The following is a 22999-nucleotide window of genomic DNA, read 5'->3' as shown; positions in this document are numbered from 1 at the left end:
CCTGTGTTCAAGCCACCAGCTCGCCTCCATGGCGACTGCTCCTCATGTTGTACCTCTGACCAAACTGAAAACACCACTGCTACCTTCCTCACAGGTGGAGAAGAGATGGCAGCATAGCATAGGAAGAACACAGGTTATTAATAATTAGCAGGAAACAAGGAGGATGCTGTAGAGGTAATTAAAACTTCACAAGTTACAGGAAATTCTCAGAGCTGCTCCAGTTTTAACTGAGGTGTCTGTGGAAGCTAATTTAGCCATTAGTCATAGAATGAAAAACAGTTCTGCTGCTTGTCCTCTACTTGTATTAATACATCAGCAGCTTTTGGAAGGCCCAAAGAATCACAGAATATTCTGAGTTGGAAGGGACCCACAGGAATCATTCTCCATTCAGAAATGTGCACTGCACTTACTTCCTTCAGATTACTTATTTCAGTCTCTTGTCTTTTATTCACTGATGCTAGTTTCTTATTGTGCTGTATGGCTTCCTGCACTTTAAAAAAAAGTTAAAGCATGTTAACAAATAATTTCACATTTGAACAAGTATTTGATTTTTAACTTCAATATATGTGCATATAATTCATTTTAAAAAACAAACCTAAAACTGCAAATATGATTCAACTACTTTTTCTGTGTAGATTGGTACTATATTGGAGGATTATACCAGGTGGTTCCAGTTGTCTGTACCTCAAACAATGAGTTAAGACTTTTCTGTATGTTGGATTGCCTCTTAACTGTAATTTAATTTTTAGTATCCTATGATGCTATTTTAGTAGGACTTTTAATCTTGGTTTTATTTTTTAAAGATTTTCTTGTAATTTTCTGATGAGTTTAGTTACTTTCAGACTAACACAGAACATAGTGGGGCACAGAACACATTAATAACTGAGTTAACAGATATACAGAGTTATGTGCACATAGGCCATGGAAGACAGGAAAAAAGCAGAGGCAAGCAGAGCAAAAAATGCTATGAATGACTTCTATTCCTGCTGAAAGGGGAGGGAATTTTCTCTCAAACTTTATACAGGTGAAGATATCACTGGGAAATTGCTTGAAATTCCACAATGAAAAGCTGAAGATATTTACTGGTTCCTGTACTTTTTCAGACAGCTCTATCCAATCTTTGTATTTTCATCCTCTCAGGTTCCCCTTCATCCTTTTCTGGTTTCTGATTTCTCTTTTTTCACCCCTAATCTTTTTTCTTTATTTTCCTCAATATTTTCCTCAATAATTTCCTTATTTTCTAGCACCACACTTGAACACAAGAACTGCAGGCATCCAGAATGTCCTCTCCTTTTCTGCTAGAGATGGTCCATGGGGAATGATGGACAAGCGCCTTACAGGACCATAAGCAATTTTGCAGTTTTGAATGAGAATATGTGCTTAAAAAATTAAAATACTGATGAATGTAACAGCTATCTTCTGATATAACTTAGGAAACCCCCCCAGAACAACAAGCAGGCCAAAATTAGTAAAACTCTCTTTCAGCAAAAGTCATGTGCTCAGTCTCTAGCTCTGGAGGACAATGAGCTAACAATTGGCTAACATTGGTTAGCCAAAAATGTTCTGGATTTAAAATTTTAAAAACTGAACACAACAAGTAACTTGAGGTACTGAAATACCACAAATATACATAGAATATGTTACCAGTTTATTGAAACTAGATTTGAAAAAAAAAATTGGTTTCAGGCAGAAACCTGAAAAATTTAGTGAAATTCAGTAATTGAAAAGGTTTTTTTGGTGTTTTGGGGGTGGTTATTTTTTTGTTTGATAGTTCCTCAATAAAATTTCCTGTGTGGTCACACACACCACTGTAGCAGTGGATCAGCAAAGAACACTGAGGAACTGCCCAAGATATTTGATGCTTGGCATAGGGTAGCTGCTATTTTTCTGAGTTTTCAAGTGTCTCCAACTGAGTGCTGTCGAAGCACAGCAAAAGCAAGTGCTGGAAGGTATTTAAGACATACATACCACTGTGCTCTAGCTTGCCATGAATACCTTTCACAATCCCAAAACGAGATGCAATAGTAGCATAACACCTCTCAACTTCATTCAGTTTCTTATGATGCTCCTCTTTTGCTGTTAAGTGCATCTGCAATTTTTGATCCTGTTAGGAACATAAATGAAGCACCATTTAATGACAGTAAGTAGCTCTCCAGTTGCTTTTGAATATAACAGCATAAATGCAAAATCATTCCCAGAATCTTTCAGTTGTCTATTTCATATCTAATGACCTTTCCCATCTCCAAATAGCAGGAAGACAGACAGAATCATCATGATAATCAAAGGATTTGAGCATCTGACATTTGAGGAGAGGCTGAGGGACCTGTGACAGCTCAGCCTGGAGAGGAGCTGATAAATGTGTATGTACCAGGGGAGGTGTGTGTGTGAAAGGAATAAAGAAACCACAGGCAGACTTCCTTTAGTGGTGCTCACTGACACAAAGTGAAAGACAAGAAATTTCACTTAAACTTGAGGGGAAAGACATTGTAAGGGTGGGCAAACATTGGAACAGATTGCACAGGCGGGCTACAGCATCTGTCTAAGGAGATACTAAAAATCAACAGCCATGGCTCTGTGACACTGGCTCCACTGACCCTGCTCTGAGCCACCTCAAGAGGCTCCTGAGAGTTTCATCCATTCCAGTCCTGGGCTTGTAAAATATGACACAGTCAAGGGCAATTAGGAGAGAGTTTGTGTATTTGACACACCTAAATAAAAGAATTTCAACACACTTGCTAAAAATCAGAAGTGCATCAACTACTTCTAGAGTAGAGGTGACTTTGATTTGGACTAGTGAGATTAATGCAGATTAACACCCCATGCTTTCCAGAAAAATATAACTAACCTTGCAGTGAGTAATTCTTATTTCCTCAGTACCAATTAACTGTTCTAATATCTTGAAATACGATGAAATCACTTTGTGTATCTGTAGGGGAAGTTTCTGACAACTTTTGTAAGCATCTAACAATTTATTTTACTTCTATTCACGTGTTGGCCTAAGTAATACCACAAAGAAATCCATGTGGTAATTAAGTACAATATATTTAATGAATTTTACCAATCTCTCTTATTTTGTGGAAACTGTTCAGAGACAATTTTTTTGCTATCCTTATAACAGTAAGATTTTTGTGTTCTTCTTAATAGTGCATTTTTGTTAACAGTTTTGTAGGTACCATTCGGTGAATTTTAAAATTAATTTTTCTGAAGAGAATGAGGTAAGTTAATTCCTCAGAAAGGATAAACATTTGTTTAGATATCTAATCTATTTCTAATCTACAGAGCAACACAGCAATTAAAATGAACTGGGCCAAATTCATTCCTGTGTGTAAATTCAAGTTACACCAGGATGCATCTGGCCCAGTCTGCTTGGCTTTGGCAAGGCTCCATTTCCACACAGTAACAAATGCAATACATGTCCAGGCATCAGAGGATAATAAAAGCTGATAGTAATCAAATGAAATGACCACCATAAGACTAGCAAAACAGGATATACAATACAAATTTCTCATGTTTTATAAGGTATGAAATTAAACACACTACAGCAAATGGAAAGTCATAATGGAAGCACTGGTAAAGAAACCACCACTTACAGAAATCACTGTGAGGAATGTAGGTTGAAAATGTTCTTATACTTTCTGTTCTTCCTAATCATAAATTAACCGTTGAAGATCTGTTCTTAACTAATGCTAGGATGGGAATTTTCTAACAAAAACATTAAAAGGAAAGATTTTCTTTGTTTTTCCTGGTCATTCCCTCAGGTATATTTATTCTAAGAGATCGATGAGCAGGGAGACAGCCCTAATTTGAGACTTGAACAGCTTGTGGCAAGATCTGAGGGGTTTTTTAGTTTTTAATATGGATTTTTTCTTAGTGTTATCCAATTCCTTTCTTTAGTCAGCAAGATAGTGTTAGTCCCTCCTCCTCTCTCAAAAGTTGAAATATGCTTTGCTACTTCACGGGGCTCTTTCCAGGGAAAAAAGGAACTGGCCTGTTCTAGCTGCAAGAGTTTTATTAAGAGCTTAACACTTGCCTAAATATGATTTTTGATGGCAGGCTGCTCTCCAGGCTTAATGCACAGAGAAATAAAAGCCTGAGTATGTGATTCGTCTCCTCCCAGTGAAAAGGCTGTAAAACATTCTTCCATAGAAGCCAATCAAGAAACACCAGGAGACACTGCAGGATAGGGAGTGGATGACCCTGGAGCTGGAGTGAGACCCACAGAATCTTGGTTCTTCTTCCTCATGTCTGATACTGCAAAAACAGGAATTATTGCCCTGCCCTCCACCAGTAATAAAGATAAGCTGGGATGGGGAGTGGAATTGATTGTGGCCATATGGCTTGTTGAGGCACAATGATTTCTTGGTGGAACTGGACCCGAGAAATAGCTCAGGGTCAAGTGGGTGACTGGAGAAACACAAAGAGGGAATGGCTCATATCTCAAAGATATTCTAGAAATGGAGTCACGAGTCAGGGGTACTCAGTGAAGCAGAAGGTGGTAACTGGGAGGTGAAAGTGTCAGAGAAACAAAGGGGATGTAATGGCATGGAGACCAAAGGCAAGATCACATGAAAATTATGCAAAGAGCTACCAACTGTAGAGCTTCAAAATGGGAATTTTTTTCACAACAGTTCCTCCAGTTCTCACCATTTTTCTACTTAAAAATAAGTAGATACTTAATAATAATTGGGTTGAATTTATACTGTATTACTGCCTTCTCACTGTGTTTTTAAACAACATAGTATGATTACAGGCAAACTCCTAAAAGATGCAGAAAGGGAACAAAAACATCCTATCTTAGATTATTATGAATAAACCAACTTTTTTTTTTGCAGTAATTTCTTTTCCACTCATTTGATAACTATACCTGTATTAGAAAACTAAATGGTGGCAGGGAAGTTCTCAGGAAAAGCCTGTACTGTTGTTAAAATATCCCTGACACATTTTGGCCTGTGCCAAGTAGGACTCACCTGACTGTGCCAGCAGTTCCTGGGCACGGTTCAGGTGGGAACACAGTTCCCTGTCTGCTGGGAACAATGTGGGTTATCTGGATCTAAATTCCCTCTTTTCTGCGGTGGGGTTTAACCTAGACCATCTGACTGCAGCTTCACTCAATGGTTTCACATACATTTAGTTTCCAATAAAAACAGTAAGGGAAGACAAGAACAGATGCCACGTGCAGAGAGTCCTGGCATTCTCCAGTGTATGGTCTGTCAGGAAACCAACACCTGACCATTTTCCTCCAGTTACTTCCTAATTTCAGCAGCAAGAAAACAAATACAATCCAGAGGTCACACTCAAGTGTGTTCTATCAATTGAATTGGCTTTGTAGTAATCCCTCCTGACTGCATGAGTGCTACTGTCCATATGCAGTGAGGTGCAAAACAACTGCACTGCATGCAATAATCAATTTTTTAATTGGGGAGGAAGACAATAATAAAGACAAACAAATAATAAAACACAAAAAAATTCTTTATTTGTTTGTCTCTATACTATCTTTCAGTACAAAACAAGATCTTCCACTATTTCAAAATTATAGCATATATAGTAAGAATTATATTATATCATATATGGTAATAATCAGCACTACCATTTTTGCATAAACTTAACTGGACAGCATGTTAAAACATGGTGTTCATGTCAAGTATTAACATGGTATATACCATTCTAAAAGAATAGAACTAAAGCAGAAAAACAGAATAAAAAGCTGCATCAGTAAGGCACACCCAGTCCCCAGCACACACAGAAGCTCCTTCACTGATTGGCAGGGTTTCTTAGGTGCCAGATGTAAACTGAGCAGCACATCTGCTTACTCTCAAAACACACACCAGAGAACGAGCTAATCTGTCTTTAACAAAATTGAAATGGGTCTCAGATAAATGATTGGTTCAGAATTTCATCCATTTGATTTTTAAACACTTTGCCATCGGTGATGACCAGGAGTCTACATGAGCAGCTACTCCTTTGATCCCTTGAATGTGCCACTTATTTCAGTGCAACCACTCAGGGAGTAAAGTTGGTAGAATTTGACCTGGTCTAAAACTGCATTAGCCCACTACTGTAAAAGATTATAGGAAAAAAATCACTTTTGTTTACCTTGTGGGGTATTTTGTTTTCATCATTTCATATCAGAGCATTTTCCCTAAATAAGTCCCAACTGTACATGGGGGGACTGTTTAGTGCCACATGCAAAAGAGGATTTCCAGCATCTTGCCCCACTCAGTAGCATTTTAGATTACCCTACTCTGTATCAAAGCAAATGCTTTCAAAATATTCAAATGATCCATTAATGAAAAGTTCATGAATATAAAAAATATATTCCTTTAAAGCAGCGTAGATGCATTTCCAGCTTAAAGAAAAGGTGTTGTCCTTTAAATATTCTCACTCAGCTGGAAGACTGAGCTTGTAAGTTATGAAAGAAAGATAATATGTAAAATGACCTAGATGCAAGTCCAGTTATTCCGTATATTTTCAACACATTTTTAGATCAGCTGCATTTTAGGAATAAATACAAGTTAAAAGTGAAGTAAGACAAAACACATTTTATGTTGCCTTTGATCTTTAACTTGTAGCCTTATCTCCCAGGTCAGAGGGCACATTATTCAATTTCACCATATTTTGTGTAAAACCACTGTAGCGTTGAAGATGACTTTCAGTACAAATGTCATGGTACTTAAAGCTAAACTGGACTCTAGTTTTTTGAGCTTCTTAATTAAAATCACAGTTTGTAATGGTCTGACAATATTATCTTTATTCTTTCCAGTTGAGCAGCAGCAGAATTTTCACAGCATTTATTCAATCAAGCCTAGCAATGTTTCTGTGGCTCACTCTTTCACTTCCTAAAACAGACAACAGGGTTCAGAGCCACTATGCTGTCACTCTGGGTAAATTTATTCCCTGTGTCAAAGGGAGTGAGCTGCACTGGATGAAATCTAAACTGTTCAGGGAAACTGATGTTAAGAACTAATTCTGAGGAGTAAAAAAAGAGTGAGAAGAAAACCACCAGTTTTTCTTAAAAACAAAACCATGAACTTCTAGGAATTCTCTACTACTTTTTGATATATTATGCCAGATCTGTCAGAGTAATAAAATTACATTATTTAAATGACAGTCTATTAAAAAATCTTTAATCTACAAAGAGAACAAATGTACCAATTCTTCTTTAATTCAGTGAGAAAAAAATACCACATGCTGAACAGTAAATATCACACTATAAAAATCTAAAACCATTGCATTTGTAAGATTTTCAGATTTGAAGCTGATACCTCTTTGTGTTACTTGTAGTAATTATCATATATCATTTAAGTATTAAAGCCAGTTAGTAGTGGATTATACCCCAAGCATACTCTTTTCATTAAAGCTCTTCCTTCTTTTTGCACTTTCATTATTTTCTTACCATTTCGTTCAGTTTCTTTTGTAAAGTGTATTTTGAAATCTGTAAAACAACAGAGAGTTATTCATTAAATGGTATTTACATTTTTTTTCTGACAACAACCTGCATAATTAAGTATTGTTGTACCAATTATTTAACTGCATTTGTTATTAATCCATCCAATATAGTAACGGTGGTTTTGAATTACTGATGGCACAATTTCATGTATTATTAGATGCACTTTACTTCATAATGTTACTTCAATATTTAAATTATGTAAAATCACTTCACACTGATTTGTTACTAGAGGAGTTTTGAAAAAGTGCATAAATCCTTGTGTTTTCTGACAGGCATCATAAAAAAACGTGCAATGGGACCACAGTCTGTAAACTAGACCCTGAGAAATAAATAGAGAAGAAGATAAAGATAGAAATGAAAGTATTCCCTCAACTCCTACAGGAATAGAAGCATGCTCCCTATTGGAAAAAACAACAAAAATATCTTAGTAGGTATTCTAAATAGTAGCATATAAAGATATAAATGTAACAATCTCACATGCTTTAATAATATAAGGCTGTCATTAGAAGATATTAACACTACTTAATACCCCACTGACAGAGTATTTTGATTTGCATACAAAAAAACCTCTAAGGTATTGTCAAAGGACCCAGAGTGTACAAATGTTATGCAGAAAATATTATTTCTAGAAAAAAAACCTAGAGAAAAATCATTTTAAGGTAGGGTTCTGACTCTACAGATAAGAATACAGAACTGAATTAAAAATTCTTCCCTCTTGTATTGGGCTCATTTCCAAACAATCTCCCTGTGAGCACACTGTGACCTCCAGCTTCCTCAAGCCACAGCAGAATTTCCTAGATCTGAACTGTACTGTGACAGAAATGCTTGATCTGTGAGCACTCAACATTTAAGATTTTTTTTTTTTTTAATTTGTGGTTTGTCTTACAAAAGAAAGGCCAGTTGGATCTTTCATTACTCTTGCTGTCCACATATTATGTTCAGCAGACCATGGAGGGATGGATATTCTACATCATCTGTGCTATGCCAAGGTTTGAGCAAGGCAACAAAATCCTTACAGCTATTGCTCAGAAGGCCAGCCATGAGAATCAATTTCTTGTGCTCCTAAAATACAGTGTTAAGTAACTGACAAAACAAACAGTCTGCTACAAAGTAAATGTATTCCATTATAAGAGAATGTGAAGAAGTTTCAAAATCATAGTAATAATCCATTAGAGCCATTTTGTTTCCAACAGAATTATTATTCCACTCAGTTATGGGTAGAAAAATAATTAGTTCCTGGTAACACCTGAAATCTGGCAATGCATTACAATGCTACTGATCCATTTTCTATGTATTTGCCTTGGTCTTAAGCCATGGATCAAGTGTGAGTACAGAAACCTCCCAGTGAAACAGAGGAATCCACTGAAAAACACAGGGAGCACTGCAAGGTGGAGGCCCAGGGTGAATACTTAGCTCTGTTTAGGAGCCCAAAACCAGGGATTCCAGACAGGTGTGGAGTCAGAAAACAAGAATGTGAAGGAAGAGGAAGACTGTGGAAATGAAAAGAAAGCACATTTTACAAGAAAGTCCACTGTTTGGACTTTTGAGTCATCTTCTAGAGGAAAAGAACATTAGCTGGAAGGTTAACTCAAAGTAGTAGTGAGTAACACTGAAGACTGGAACAGAAACACAGTGTTACAAAGTGAGGTGTCCTAGGAAGATTAAACAATTAGGCCTTAAAGATCCTCTTAAAACCACAATTTTCTTACTAGGAAAAAACTAAAACCAAAACTCCTGCATTCAAAGAAATGTTATTTTACAATAGCAATACTTTACCTGTAAGGCTTTTAATGTTTCTTTCAGTCCATCAATTTCTTTTTCTTTTGTTTCTACAGCAAGTTGGTATTTTCCCTTTCAACAAAAGCCGTACTTCAGGATTTGGGCAGAGTAAATGCATTTACAATAAGAATTTATCAAAAAGAATGTTACAAAAATAGTATTACTCCACTACGACAGAACAATTCATTGGTGAATAATTCAGCTAAATAATTTTAAAATGCAGATAAATATTGCTATAAAAAGAAAAGTGAAAACATGATAGAGTATCTTCACCACTTCTGACTATTCATCAAGTCTTAAAATTGGCTGTTCTGGGAGAGACAAGCCTGACAAAGGCAGAACTAATACATTATTTAGAACAAAGACAGTAAATTTTAAAACAAAAGGTATCAGGTAAATCCATTTTTTATCTGCAGGATCTTCATAGAAACAACCTGCTCATTTTTCTCAGTCCACAAAGCGTGAACTGTAAGCAGCTATTGCTAGAGACAGTAAATACATGCAAGTACATTTAATATGTATATATATATATGTATGTATATATATATATACAAGCATATGTGTGTGTGTGAATGCATACACAGACAAACATATGGAATTTGCACATGAGAAAGCCAAAGGACTTCAGCAGAATTAAATCTGGTAAAAATCACTGGCTGAAGCCAATCCAATGCAGACCAGAATCTAAATACCAGAGAATATGTCAGAAAACACAAAGATATCCATTCAACCACCCCTGCATGTTCCAGTCTTTTCCAATACAGTGCTGACTGTGCAATCCTCCAAAACCACCCTGATCACTCATAGTACATATCATCTAAATTGATGCAAAAATTGGTTTTTCAACTCTATCCCAAGATTAATTTACTCTTTCAGTTACTTTGGTATTAAGTACAGAAAGTACTATTCGATTCAATGGAAATAGAAGTAAAAATTAAACAGCATAAAATTTAATTCTGAATCTATCATTGAAAATAAAAATCAGAGAGTAATAAGTGGGTATGTGTGGACAAATGAATTGTCTTAATGAGAAAAAATTCCAAACTCCCAAACAAGAAAATTACTCAAGCACAAAATATAAAATAAATAGCAATAAATAGCAATGCAGCAAACAATAAAGTTTATTTTTTATATACTTTCAAGCCATTTAACCAGTTTGCAAATTTCTATGTCAGTTCTTATGCCACATCCAGCATATTCACCTGCTCCAAACCACTGGGAAATTTAAATGAAACAACAGAGGCAGACATCCACTGACTTCACTATTTAAAACAGGTTCATTGTAGACCAAATGTAAATCCTTCATTCAGAGGAGGAACTGGGCAATCAGCCTGGTATAAAAACTTATGTAGCTAACAAAATCCACATCAATTCAGGCTAAAATTTATCTTATTTCAGTTTAGGTCAAGTACCTTCAGAAACCTTTAGTACCTTTAGTTCAGCTAAATCAATGAAATCCCTATTAAATTCTGATTTCTCTAAGGCAGCTAGAAATGTTATTTTTTAGTACTACTTGTAAAGGCCAATTTTCCCAATTTATCCTAACCCTCTAGAATAAAGTAAATTTTGTATAAATGCAATATGGAACTATCAAAGAACACTCTTTCCTCAACTCATTTTTAGCATAAGCAGTGACTCTTCACAGGTCTATAAACAAAAAAACAGAAATACAAAAGTTACAAAGACATTTCTTTTCCAAAGGCCATAGCAAAAAACATAATGTAATTGCAATATACTTAGTTTATACTTAGGATATGTTTGGTATGTTTTATATCATTATCATTTGCTTACGCTCTTCTTTGGATGACAAACAACAAATAATTTAGAGTACCTTTTCTTCTTCCATGGCAAACATCCTTGCCTGTAACTTGGTCGTCAGTCACATAAAAAAAACCAAAACAAAAAAATCAGAACAGCACATGGCAATAATTTTATTCATGCAATTCAACAAGACAATATAGTTAAATTAACCTGCAGAGTATAATTCCTGGGGTTTTCTACCTATAGGAACTGTAGAACTCTACAGTTCCACAAGGAGAACTCTGTGAATCTCAAATTATTTTTTCAAGAGAGAAACCTAATTGCTTGTCAGATTCTTTTTTGTGTGACACGATTGTGATGCAGTATTAATGACAAATTCTTCATCACCATGGGCAACAGTTTCAGCTCCTATGAACATTCTCTGCAAGGTCTCTCAGCTCTTGTGTTTGCTCACTGTAATATGGAGAATAAAACACAAGAGTGAAACACACTTTTAAATGTTGGGCAGGATAATTTGTGTGGCAGATCTTTTACCATGGTTTATGAATCTACCCTGGCAGAGGTCATGCTAAATTAGAGGGGAAAAGCCAAACAAAGCAAAACAGAATGAGGAAAGTGTTAGAAGAAGCATTATCTTCTCTAGGAGGTTTTTGAAATATAAAAATGAAAAATGCCAGGAGGAGGGGCATCTGGCAAGAACTACAAACACAAGCATAATGGTGTGGCCAGAAGAAAGGAAATGAGCTCTGTCCTGAGCTGTATATTCTAACATTTTATATGCAATAGAAAAATATTTTCATACCAGCTGATAACTTGCTATGATGCCACTGTATTTTAAAATCCCACAGTCAAAGCCAAAGGCTTTATTTTGTTACCTGTTTTTTAAAAGCGGCCATAGCTTCTTTGTTTTGTTGTTGCAGCGTGTCCGTCTGATGCTGCAGAGTTTCCTGCTCATGTGAAAAAACAACAGCATGAGTAAAGTATAAAACAACAGCATCAGTAAAGTAGCTGAGAGCAAATTATATATCAAGTATTCCAAGAAAAGGCTGACTTATTGCAATATTTAACAATAAATATGTAATATTTATTGTTAAATATTTCTAGAATGATACAATTGACTAAAAAACCCCAAAGACTAAACAAAAATGCATTTTTTAATTGGTAATTGTCTTTTTGGTAACAGCTTCTCTTTCACTCTTAACAGGTAACAATTCTCCCCTCTGGAATACAGACCTTTTACTAGGACTTCTGTGAGCAACTCCTACCCATCCCATCAGCCTGCAGAAACAATCCACATCCACTGCCAGCTCAAGCCAGAACCTTGACGCTGCTCCAGGTAGTTACAACAGAATTTTAATGGCCATTAAAAATAGAATCCCATTGAAAACTAACTATCTGTTATTCTGTTTATAGTTAGATTTTAGCCATTTAACAAGCTACTTGAAAGAGCTGTAGGAAGCCAGAAATAACTAAGTATAAGGCAATAGTATGAGGTTCTTATCACCCTCCAGCCTGGCTTTACTCTCATCCATAAAAACAAGAAAATTAGTGAGGATGTACTTTTTTTGTATTATTATTTCATATTATAATCTCATAGGCTAATACTACACTCTGCAAGATGGAAATCTCCACGATCTTTAAGCATCATGCTTCTCTATAAGATACTTCACCTTTACCACGGAAGGTATGCATGGAAGACCAGGTTTTTCAGTTCTAAACACTGAAATATTCGGTAAAAGTAGTTAAAAGGCTCTGTCCCTGAACAGCTATCTCAAAATATAGATGAGTGTTTAGCTTAGAAAATATTAGTGAGTAGCAGGAACCACACTAATCCACTAATGACTTCACAAAAATAAATATAAATTGAGATTATTAAAAAGAATGAATGGGAGAAAATAAATTGAAAATCTGTTTCACACACAAGGAGTCAAATTTCTTCTTCTGCCTTAATAAAAATTGAGTTTTTAAACAAAGTCCCTTCCAAAATTGCTGTTTTCTCCAGCAAGCTGGTGTTGCTTTCACATTGTACAAGCAAGAACCTGAACAAAATAGCCTTTTGACAGAGACAAGAATGCAAGGAGATAAGGTGTTCCATATCCATTTACCTAACTCATCATGAGTAGAGGAAGTTTTGGTTTGTGTGCAACAAACAATGCACAGTACATAAATGAATGTTCAGAAGCACACAGAAGTCCTGAGAAATGTTTTCCTGGGGTTGCCCCTCAGCCCTGTGTCCAAGGACAGGTTCTCCAGGGGGTGACAGGCATGTGAAGTAGCAAGGCAGGAAAGTACTGCAGGCACAAAAAATCAACTACTCCCACTGCAGTACTCCTGCTCACCACAGGAATAAGATTTTATATCCACAGCGCTGCCAAATTAAGATGGCACTACAAAATACAGGAATTCAAGGCAATAGCATGGAATAAATTATGTAGGTATAAGTCTGGTTTCATTAAACAATCATCCTTTATATAACTTTATCATAGATGTAATGGAAAAAAACCCAATGCTGAACTCTTTATAACATACTACTTTCTTGTACTGTATATTCAAGTGAGGTATTTTATTTTCAAAAAAGACAGGGCAGTGTCTACAAATATTCATTTTCTAACAAGCCTCACACACAGACTATCAGATAAAATAAAATGCTTCTATTATCAGATAAATGATAATAAAATAATAAAATTATTCTATTATCTCTGTCAGAAATTCAGGCTTGGAAGAAGTTTTCCATATATACCATGTATGTGTGATGCAGTAAGACTGAAGAAAAAAGCAGAGGTTTGTTTTAAATATGAAAAAAATCAGCTTTGATATTGTAGTATTATAATGGATGAGTATACCCACTAGATTTAAAGGAATATATTCTCCTGTTATTCTGTTTTCCCTGCTTGAGTGTATTTTTTTCAAGAGCAGCCACAGTATATTTATAACATGTAGCTAATTTGTAATATTGTAATATGACTTAGCTTCATTTCAAAATAGTTAGCTAAATTTTAGGTAAAATAAAATGAATGACAGAAATGTTGACTGGAATGGAAATCCATGAAGGAAATGGTAAAACAGAACCTTTGATAAACCACAGGAAGATGTCTACTTATTGAACTACTGCTGTGGTCAGTATGATTCTGCATTCAGAAACAATCAGGTCACAAATTCAATTTAAATGTCATACTTAGAATTTTCATCTTACTGGAGTCTCCAGGATTGGAAATTCGTATTAGCTTGTTCCTTTGAAGGTCCAGAAAATTTGCTCACATGAAGTTCCCAAAATCTACCACTCATTGATCAGCTTTGCCATGTGCCAATGGTAAGTGCAAAGCACAGGAACAGAGTTCACCTCACTACCTGTAAGTCCCATCCTTTTATGAGTGGTAAATTAAATTGCTGTTAAGGTCTTAGAATGGGTGGAAATCCTCCCTTTTGAACCCAGAATACTAAGCACTGCAAAGCTAGGTTAAGAAAAGCAAAGAAGGGTTACAAATTGAAAGCACTCTTGCTTTTACAAATAGAAAATGTTTCCTGTTTCTGTGTGCACATATATATCTTTCAAGAAAGAAAAGCACAGAGTTAGGATTATTAATTTAAGATGGTTAGGATGAACTCCAAGATGAAATAGCCTTCCTTTACAACTAAGATGTTAAATATCCCAAGATCAAGGATAGAGCTGAAATTATTGTTTTTTCTGGGGTTGTAAAATATACGGAGTGAAGCCTTTTATCTTGTGCCCTAGTGACAGGGGTCATGGGTTTGATTGTATTAAAGAAGGGAATGCATTTCCTAGCAAAGCATAACCTCAGGAGCCCTAACTCTGAGAAGAATGTCAGACTTATGTTGCTGAATACTTCATTCTCAACATTTAAAAGCTGACAGACTACCTCTGAGTATGGATAACATACAGGTTCACGTTCAAAATAACTTTCTGGGAAAATCTCCACTTCCAAAAGATTGCAAGTGGAGTTGTTTGCTGCACTGATATTTGCACTTGCCAAAGCCAAGCATAGTACAGAGAAGCTGCTACACAGCTTCCCCCACACTGACATGGCAACATGCCTCAGATTCAGCTAAATATCTTCCTGCTTCAGTATTTCCATCTCTTTTGACTGAAGATTGCCAAGTCATGCCAAATATTATTATATTTTCTTGTTAAAAACATTGCTAAGCTGGGCACAATCCAAATCAAAATAAAAGCTACAGATGTTCATGACTAAATAATAAGCTACTGGCTAGAACATTCTACTACTGAAATAAAAATAGCTCTATAAAGAGGAATTGTAACAATCACAATTTATATTAACACATTAAAATTAAATCTCAGCAGCTAAAACACTGAAAGCACACAGGAAAGTTACCTTCTGCCATTCAAGTTCCTGTTTCTCTATAACAATTTTGTTTATTTGGTCTTCATAATTCTTTTCTGTTTCCTAGTTAAAAACAAATATTAAAAAAAGTCAAAACACTGAAATTAAGAGAAATTCAGTGAGATGCAAAACTGCTTCAAGAATCCCTTGTAGTCAATGATACAGATAATCATAATTAATGACTCAGAAAATTCGGGGCATCTTAAATATTCAGCTCAAAGCATCTGAATCTTTATTCTTTGTGACATCTCCTAGGAAAACTGAAAAGTTTTTGTCAGTGGTTACTTCTGTTATTATGGAAAAAGAGATATATTTACCATTATCTTCTGTGCCAAGAAGCCTTCTGACCTACCAAAAGACACTGAAACAGAATCATGGGTAATCAACACATTTCTGATAAGATGAGCTACCATAAAATCTAAGACCATTACTAAAGTCCAAAGTTTCTCCCATCATCCACAGGGAGGTGTTAAAGATCCTTGTTCTTGTCAGAAGCACTTGTGTCAAGAATCCAACTATTACTTTTGATAACAAATGAGAGTTACCTTCTGATAATCACAGTTGCTAAATACTTTGGCATTTTCCTGAAACACTCTGGTATTAAAGTTAATTTTTCCCAATAGAAATCAGCTTCCCTTTGGAGTCCAATTTTTATGAGCACTGGCCTTCCTCCACAAATCCAGTACCCAAAAAAAAGGAAGAACAAAAGGTTTCCTTATGAACAGTCACAACTGCCTGCAAGAACAATATTCAGGTTTTTGATGCATGTCATAAGCAACTCAGCACTGTCCTCTTTTTTGCACACAGTCAAAATAATGAATATCCTCCAAGGACTTGGAGAGCTGCACTAATGTGCCACTGAACTTCCAAAGGCTGCTCTCCCACTTTGCTCTGCACACTGATAGCCAGCTTGGGAAAGCCACCACTTTAAGGTAAGCCTGACTTCTCTTTGATGAATCCTTGCACTAATAACATTTACTGAGGTCCAGCAAGGGCCAAGCTCACTGTATGAGGGTAAAAGAATACCCTCAGTACTTGAACTGTGCATTTTGATATATTATGTGCCAATTTTATGCTGTTTTTAAGTTCAACTTCACTATAGTTTAAATCTTGCCATCTTAATTGTTGGAAAAATTTAAGTACTCTTGAAGTGACTCACACCTCAAAAATTGGTTAGAACCTTTAGGAAACAGTCACAACTTGGGAAAAAAAGGCCATGGATCTCTCTCTAATAAAAAATAAAAGACATCAAAAGGTTAATTCTCTTAACACTGGGGTTTAAGTACAATTCTAATGATATACAATACCATGAACACTATTATTTGCCATGAGACTAAAAAGATCCCAGCTCTGGATGAAGCAACACCTTTCCTGACACACAGAAAGAACAAATGGAGGCTCTTTCTCCTTCCCAAGTGAAGAAGATTACACAAATTTTTTTGGCTATAAAATACACTGCAATTCTTTCTGAAGCCCAATATGAGCAAGGGTTCCAAGTTTCTGATTCAAGGATATTTACAACACTTCAACAATTGATGCAAAACAGTTTTGAAGATTTTGCAACCCTTTCTCACTTAGTACAGTATTTGATTCATAGTCCCACTACTTATCAACAGAAACAAAAAAGCAAATATGTCCCAAGTGATTCAAAATAGTTTTTTGACATTGACATCTTTTATAGGGTTTTAGGGTCAAAACTGACTTTCTTGATTAGCAGATAGTTTACAGGCACACGTGTGTAGAGAAGCACACTTCTTTCCACAGGAGGCCACTCCCAAGCATTTCAAGATTCTTGCACAGATTCTAAATATATGCCTCAGCTGTCAAGTGAATTTTACATACAAAATACTGAATAGGCATTTAAAACTAAAATCTGTCTCACAGAGAACCAGAGAAAAGTCCTTTAGCTTTTGCTTCTCTGATATATACTGGTAGAATACAGATGGAGAAGAAAATGAAAGATTTCATAGGACTTATGGTTAAAAAAAAAAAGAGAACTTAAAAGATTATCAGGGATTCCCAGTTCTGCTTTAACAAACAGTGCTGCATCACTGCAATGATTTTTTTTTTTTTCTGGTACTATTCTATAAGTACTTAAGGAAAATACATCCCCTAATTTCCCTTGAGTGACAAAACCAAATGAGACTCGCTTGAAGCTTTTAAAAAGGTGTGATCCTCAATCCTTTCTGTTATTAAGCAACAAATGCTATCAAAATGATATATTATTAGCAAAAGTCTTTCTCAAAATGGTAAGAAAATGGCCTTAAATTCCATTTTAAGTGAGCCCTTTGCTGTGAACACCTAAGAGGATAAGAAGCAAAGTTGTAAGTGAACAACACTCCTCCAACTTACTCCCAAATTATAAAGGTGTCTCTGGAAGCTATCAAAAATGTGCATGTATGTAACTATGGCTGAGAAAATAAACATCATAAATACTTAAACTGAGAATGACAATTACATGATAAAAATGTTCTCACATGAAATCGCCAACAGTTATAAACCTTATCCATCATTTTTACATCTTCCAAAGGAAATTTATAGTTTACCCATTTTGAATTGAAAGCTTCTAAAACTTGTGTGAAGCACTTTTTTCTTTTTTTTAGAAGTTCTATCAGCTGTTTAATAAGACAAAAATGTTTTTATTATACTTAGGAGAACAATATTGTATATAACTCTGATAAGGGATCAAATACCCACCAAACCTTAAAAGTGTTCATTTTTTATTAGATGCCTTAGGACTACATGGATTTAAGTGTTTTTATAAAAAAAGACTACCATAACAATAAAGGAGGAGTAATTTGATGGTTTATTTACTCGTTATAACCTTTAGAAAGTGCCAAGCCTTCTTTAAAGTGTTTGCTTCAGGCTGTAGTTTTACAAGATGGGCTGTGGATTGGTCAAGCCCCCTCGATTCTTGACCCTGAACAGATTTAGGAACAGAGTACAGCTGGCTCATGTCCAAGCAGCCAAAACTGCTGCTAGGTACTTTTATTATCTTTTTTAAACTTACAGTCTCCCTCCTACAAAATTGCACATCCAATTTTCATGCAGGTCAAACAGTACTCAGAGAAACTACAATTTCTGATTCTTTCATACTATCATTGGAAATTCCTTCATGAATGAAGCAGACCAGTACAATTTTTAGTAGATCTCATGGATATTGTTCTTAAGTTTTGTTTCCAGGACAAATGTTAAAAGGAGAGAAGACATTTATAGAAGCATTATTCTACCTTTAGTTTCCAATAAAACATTGTTGGATTTTCATAGTTATGACAGTTAATAAAAAATAATTGTAACCTGTATTTGGAATCTCTTCTCAAAAAACTTTCCATTTTCAGATGCAGAGACACAAAAATTTGTACCAACCACTATTTTTCCTTGTCTTTGACTCCACTGCAGAGGTTACAATTACTCTATATTTAATCTCTGCTATCAAATTATAATCCTGGAAAGGTCTGCATTGATACTTAGAACAGTCTCCAACTGCAAGTAATCAGTTCCTAATCAAAAGCCACATTATTCACAAACACAGAAATTATGATCTAATACACTGCTTGCTGACTCAAACAACAATATCAAGGATGTCACATTCATGAGATCTGAAATTCAGTGCTGTTTACTCTCTTAAATCCACATACTTACTTTTTTTCCCAATACTGTCCTTGTGTCATTTTACTAAAAAAATTCCCTAATTTACACTTAGGGATGAAATCCAGTTAAAAGGCTGTTAGGAAGAAAAGGCACTCAGTGGACTACAGAGCAAGACTGACAGACATGGAAGTAAGTGAAGGGGATATCCAGCACAAAGGGATCAGTGGTCAGTGCTGGATGAGTGAGAAAGCTAAACTGGAAGAAACAGAAGGCATTCCAACTATTGGAGTCTGAAGTAATCCCTGTGGGGCAGGGGAAAGAGAAATACAATTTTTGTGGCTTTTAATTACATACATATTCATATTATGTCAATTCCTATGGAGATCAAAAACCCTGTGAATGGCCAAAGGAACAAAGTGAAGCTGCATCAAGTATAATCATTTAAGCAATTAATCTTTAGAACAAACTTGCACAGCTATCAAGGATTGGGATTTCCTCTGGAAGATGGAACTGATGAACAGTCCCTTACTCTGAGCAACTCTTCCACACAATTTTTGAGAGTTTACCTACAATATCATGACATTGAGTAAGGATTGCAACAAATCTCTCAAAATATTTTCATATTTAAGAGTTTGCTTTTTATTAGCTTCACACGGATAATTTCATCCACAAATTTATTAATCTGAATTTGTACTGCAGCTTAACCAACCATTCCAGACACTTTATTAACTCAAAATACACAACAGGTCCTGTACCAAAGAGTCTCCTGTTGAAGTGATGAGCAAGACCAATAATGGGAAGAAAAACAGAAGCAAATAGAGGTAAAATAATCTCATCTGAGGCCAAACCAGAGGTCAAAGACAAATATTTGAGAGTAAAATCCATGGCACTGGCTCTAGTGCCTCCCTCAGGTTATCAGTCTACTGAACCTCACAAGCAACATGGGAAGGAAGTGGAAGCAATAGTAAGAAACCTGCAGAATTTTCACTTTCACTCCACTTTCTGATGGAGCAGATGACACAGATTTTGTGTTTCATTCATGGCCATGGAAAAATCAGCATGTTAGTGCAAGACAAGCACTGTAATTCTCTGAGTTATCCCTGTATTTTGGTTTATGCACTACCTTTCTCTCAGGGCTGATTAAAAATTTACCAAATAAGCTGACATTGACTGAATTTGTAAGAAATTCATAGCTAAAATGGGGAGAGGGTTTTTTAGGGGTATTTTAAAGCAAAAACATCCATCCAAAATTCTACTTTAAAAGATAAAAATGAATGCCACTAGGCATAAGCCACATTACTCAGTAACTCTTGCATCTTCAGAATACCTATGTTTTATATTCCAAGCTTCAAACATACTAAGCAAGCAGCCCTGAACTATCAAAACCAATCAAAAATGCATTCAAGGACACTCCAAGATTTCAATTTGGCTGTCTGTAAAATGCTTAGTTTTTAACCTAAATTTTTAACTAAACAGGTAAATACATATGTATGTATGTATTTTTTGAGGGTAAAGAAAACCACAGCTATTTTACAAACTTAGCACCATGTCTTAACTGTGAAACTGGCTCTTAGCATTTGCATTAATTTTGAAACTAAAAATCATTTCAAGGCAAAAAATTACTCACCCTGCTGAGACAACTTTTACAAAATCACAGCCACAAACTCTTGTAGTATAGCAGACACAAAGCAGGCATAAAAACCCAACGGGAAATGCCAAAAGATGAAATCCCATGGCATTCTATGAACAATTTAGGCTCTGAGCAAGTACATTAAAAAGTGCTAACATTGAGTTAACCATATAAATTCAGCTAAGCAGTCTTCTAAAGAAAAGGATACTCTGATATATTATTAATAATAAGAATTCTTCTTATTACAACTATTTTTAGATATAATAATATATTGAATAATAAAGTTAAATCATTCAGTTTTTACTTTTAATACTAAAATAGTTTGACTAGACTAAACACCACCACTGAAACATAAGTCTGGGGATCACACCATGGGGGCTTTAACAGTACTACACTAAGAAAGTACCTTCATGCAGCCCTTCTCTCTTCTTTTTTCTTTTTAATGGCAGTCATTCTTTTGTTTATGGCTTTTAAAGAGAGGATTATAGCATTTCACTTAGATCAAAATAAGCATAAATCAAGCATGTCACCAATACTAATATATTAAAACTAATAATACACATCTTTTGAACAGGTCAAATGCATCAGATGAAGAAAAAATACACTTTAGGTCTTTCAATACACATAACAGCTCAGAAAGCCTAAGGGGAGAAATAGACAGAAATGTTTACATACACACAACTGAAAAAGTAACCACAGAAAAATACAAGTGACGAATTAACTACAAGAAAAAACAGCTGCCTTTACCAGCACAGAAGCAATTTTACCTTGGTACTACTACGAGATCATTTCAAAAACAAAACACCCCCAGCCCTAATACTCAATACACTATTTATTGTAGGGATCTAGCTCCATAGTTTAGCAATGTCAAACTGGTGAAATAAAGTGTTTTTAATCTAGCTTTTTGCCCACAGAGGTAATTCTGAAAAACACAAGTAAACAGCCAAAATCACCACTTTTCTGGCAAATGGCAAATCAATTATGAAACAAGAAAGACTTGGGGACTTGGAAAACACTTGGATTCCTTCTTTTCCTTTTGCATCAAACACTGCTCTTAAAGAGAAGAATTATAATGGAAGACAACACTTTAATGTAGCTTTTCTCAACAGCCTGATTATCAACTCTAGCAACTTCTTATGTTGTTACAGAAAACCAAATTCATTCCCATACAACCCTGTTGCCTTTGTGCTGTCGACGGGAAAATTTGTAACACACCCAATACCTAAACCCATTATATTTTTAAACAAAACCCTGGCTGGTGAATCACTTAAAATACAGCATGAGGTTAGCCACACTTATGCAGCATTTTCTAGGATTACCTCCAGAGAGACAGAAATAAGACAAAGAAAGACCAAACCCAATATAAAGAAATTTACCCTTCTGATACGCAGCTCTTCTATTGCCTCCAATAAACTTGTTTTAAAGTCTAACAGTCGAATGGAAAGTAAAGTCTCTGATGGACTTGGAAGAGTAGATTCAAGTGCCTGTGCTTTAAAGTCTTCCTCCATTCTTTGAGCTCCTTTCTGCAAAATAAAGACAGGCATTTCCTCTCCAGTTTATCTGTAAGAGAATACTCAAACTGCAAAACCTTCAAATATGGAGGCAGAATCTTTTTGCAAAGAGTAAAACTACTACTTATAGATACTATGTAATTAACAATATTTTTATTTTAAAGTAATGTGCACTACTGTAGAAAAAACCAAACAGATTTATCAGCAATTCACAATATTCCTTCGCTTCTCCTCTGTATTTATTGGCTTGGTTTTGGTTTTAAGCAAAAACTTTGATGAGCAGACAGTAGTAGGGGTTTTTCTCCCAGAGTTACTGCCCTGCACTGACATGAAGGTGCTGCAACATACACATCATGCCATGAAAAAGTTGCTGCCTACGTTCAAGATCACAAGACAGGCCCAATTTTAAGAGATCCTTGGTCTGAAATCAGGGATTTAAGGTAATGCTTGCAGTCTCTGCATCTGAATTTTATCAAGGTGTCTTTCTCATTCTCTTCCTACAAATCCTATATCAAAATGTTGTATTCTGAGCCAGCTGCATCAACTGCTGTCAAGCAGAGTTACACAAACAGGAGCCCCAGGTGCCTCTGTAAGGACAAAGCAAGTTCGTTAGAAACACCAGAGGTGACCACAACACTCAGCATTTTATTCACAAAAACGTAACAACTGCAGGTATTTCCCCTGTTTTTCCCAGATGATATTTTTTAATCCTTGAGACTGAATTGTCAGCAGTGCCTAGAACACCCGATGCTATCCCTGCCAGACACACCCCTTGTGTTTCTGCACCAAGAATTACAGAGGCAGGGGCAGAGCACAGGAGTTATGGCTGACCTGGCTGCTGCCACAGAACCCTTAGGAAGGAATTCCTGCAGGAAGAGCAGAGACCTGGTCTGTATCATGGGGCCATAACAACTACAAA

General features: G+C 35.7%; 1 protein-coding gene across 1 annotated transcript in view; it reads right to left on the bottom strand.

Annotated features, from left to right (window-relative positions):
* The window catches only part of CCDC73 (coiled-coil domain containing 73), a 95185-nt gene that overhangs the window by 26334 nt on the left and 45852 nt on the right, over positions 1–22999 (bottom strand). The window contains exons 3-10 of the mRNA XM_071455294.1: positions 21946–22092; positions 15340–15411; positions 11863–11934; positions 11058–11093; positions 9224–9298; positions 7394–7432; positions 1969–2104; positions 411–490 (exon numbers count right to left, since the gene is read on the bottom strand). Of these exons, the coding sequence (XP_071311395.1) occupies positions 411–490; positions 1969–2104; positions 7394–7432; positions 9224–9298; positions 11058–11093; positions 11863–11934; positions 15340–15411; positions 21946–22092 (657 nt within the window). The remainder of the gene's footprint in view (positions 1–410; positions 491–1968; positions 2105–7393; positions 7433–9223; positions 9299–11057; positions 11094–11862; positions 11935–15339; positions 15412–21945; positions 22093–22999) is intronic.

Source organism: Agelaius tricolor, unplaced genomic scaffold (genome assembly GCF_023055355.1).
Source record: "Agelaius tricolor isolate 1412-34295 unplaced genomic scaffold, bAgeTri1.0.p SCAF_46, whole genome shotgun sequence".
NCBI classification, from domain to species: domain Eukaryota; kingdom Metazoa; phylum Chordata; class Aves; order Passeriformes; family Icteridae; genus Agelaius; species Agelaius tricolor.
The sequence above is the reverse complement of the archived record's forward strand: the minus strand, read 5'-3'. Positions and strand labels throughout refer to the sequence as shown.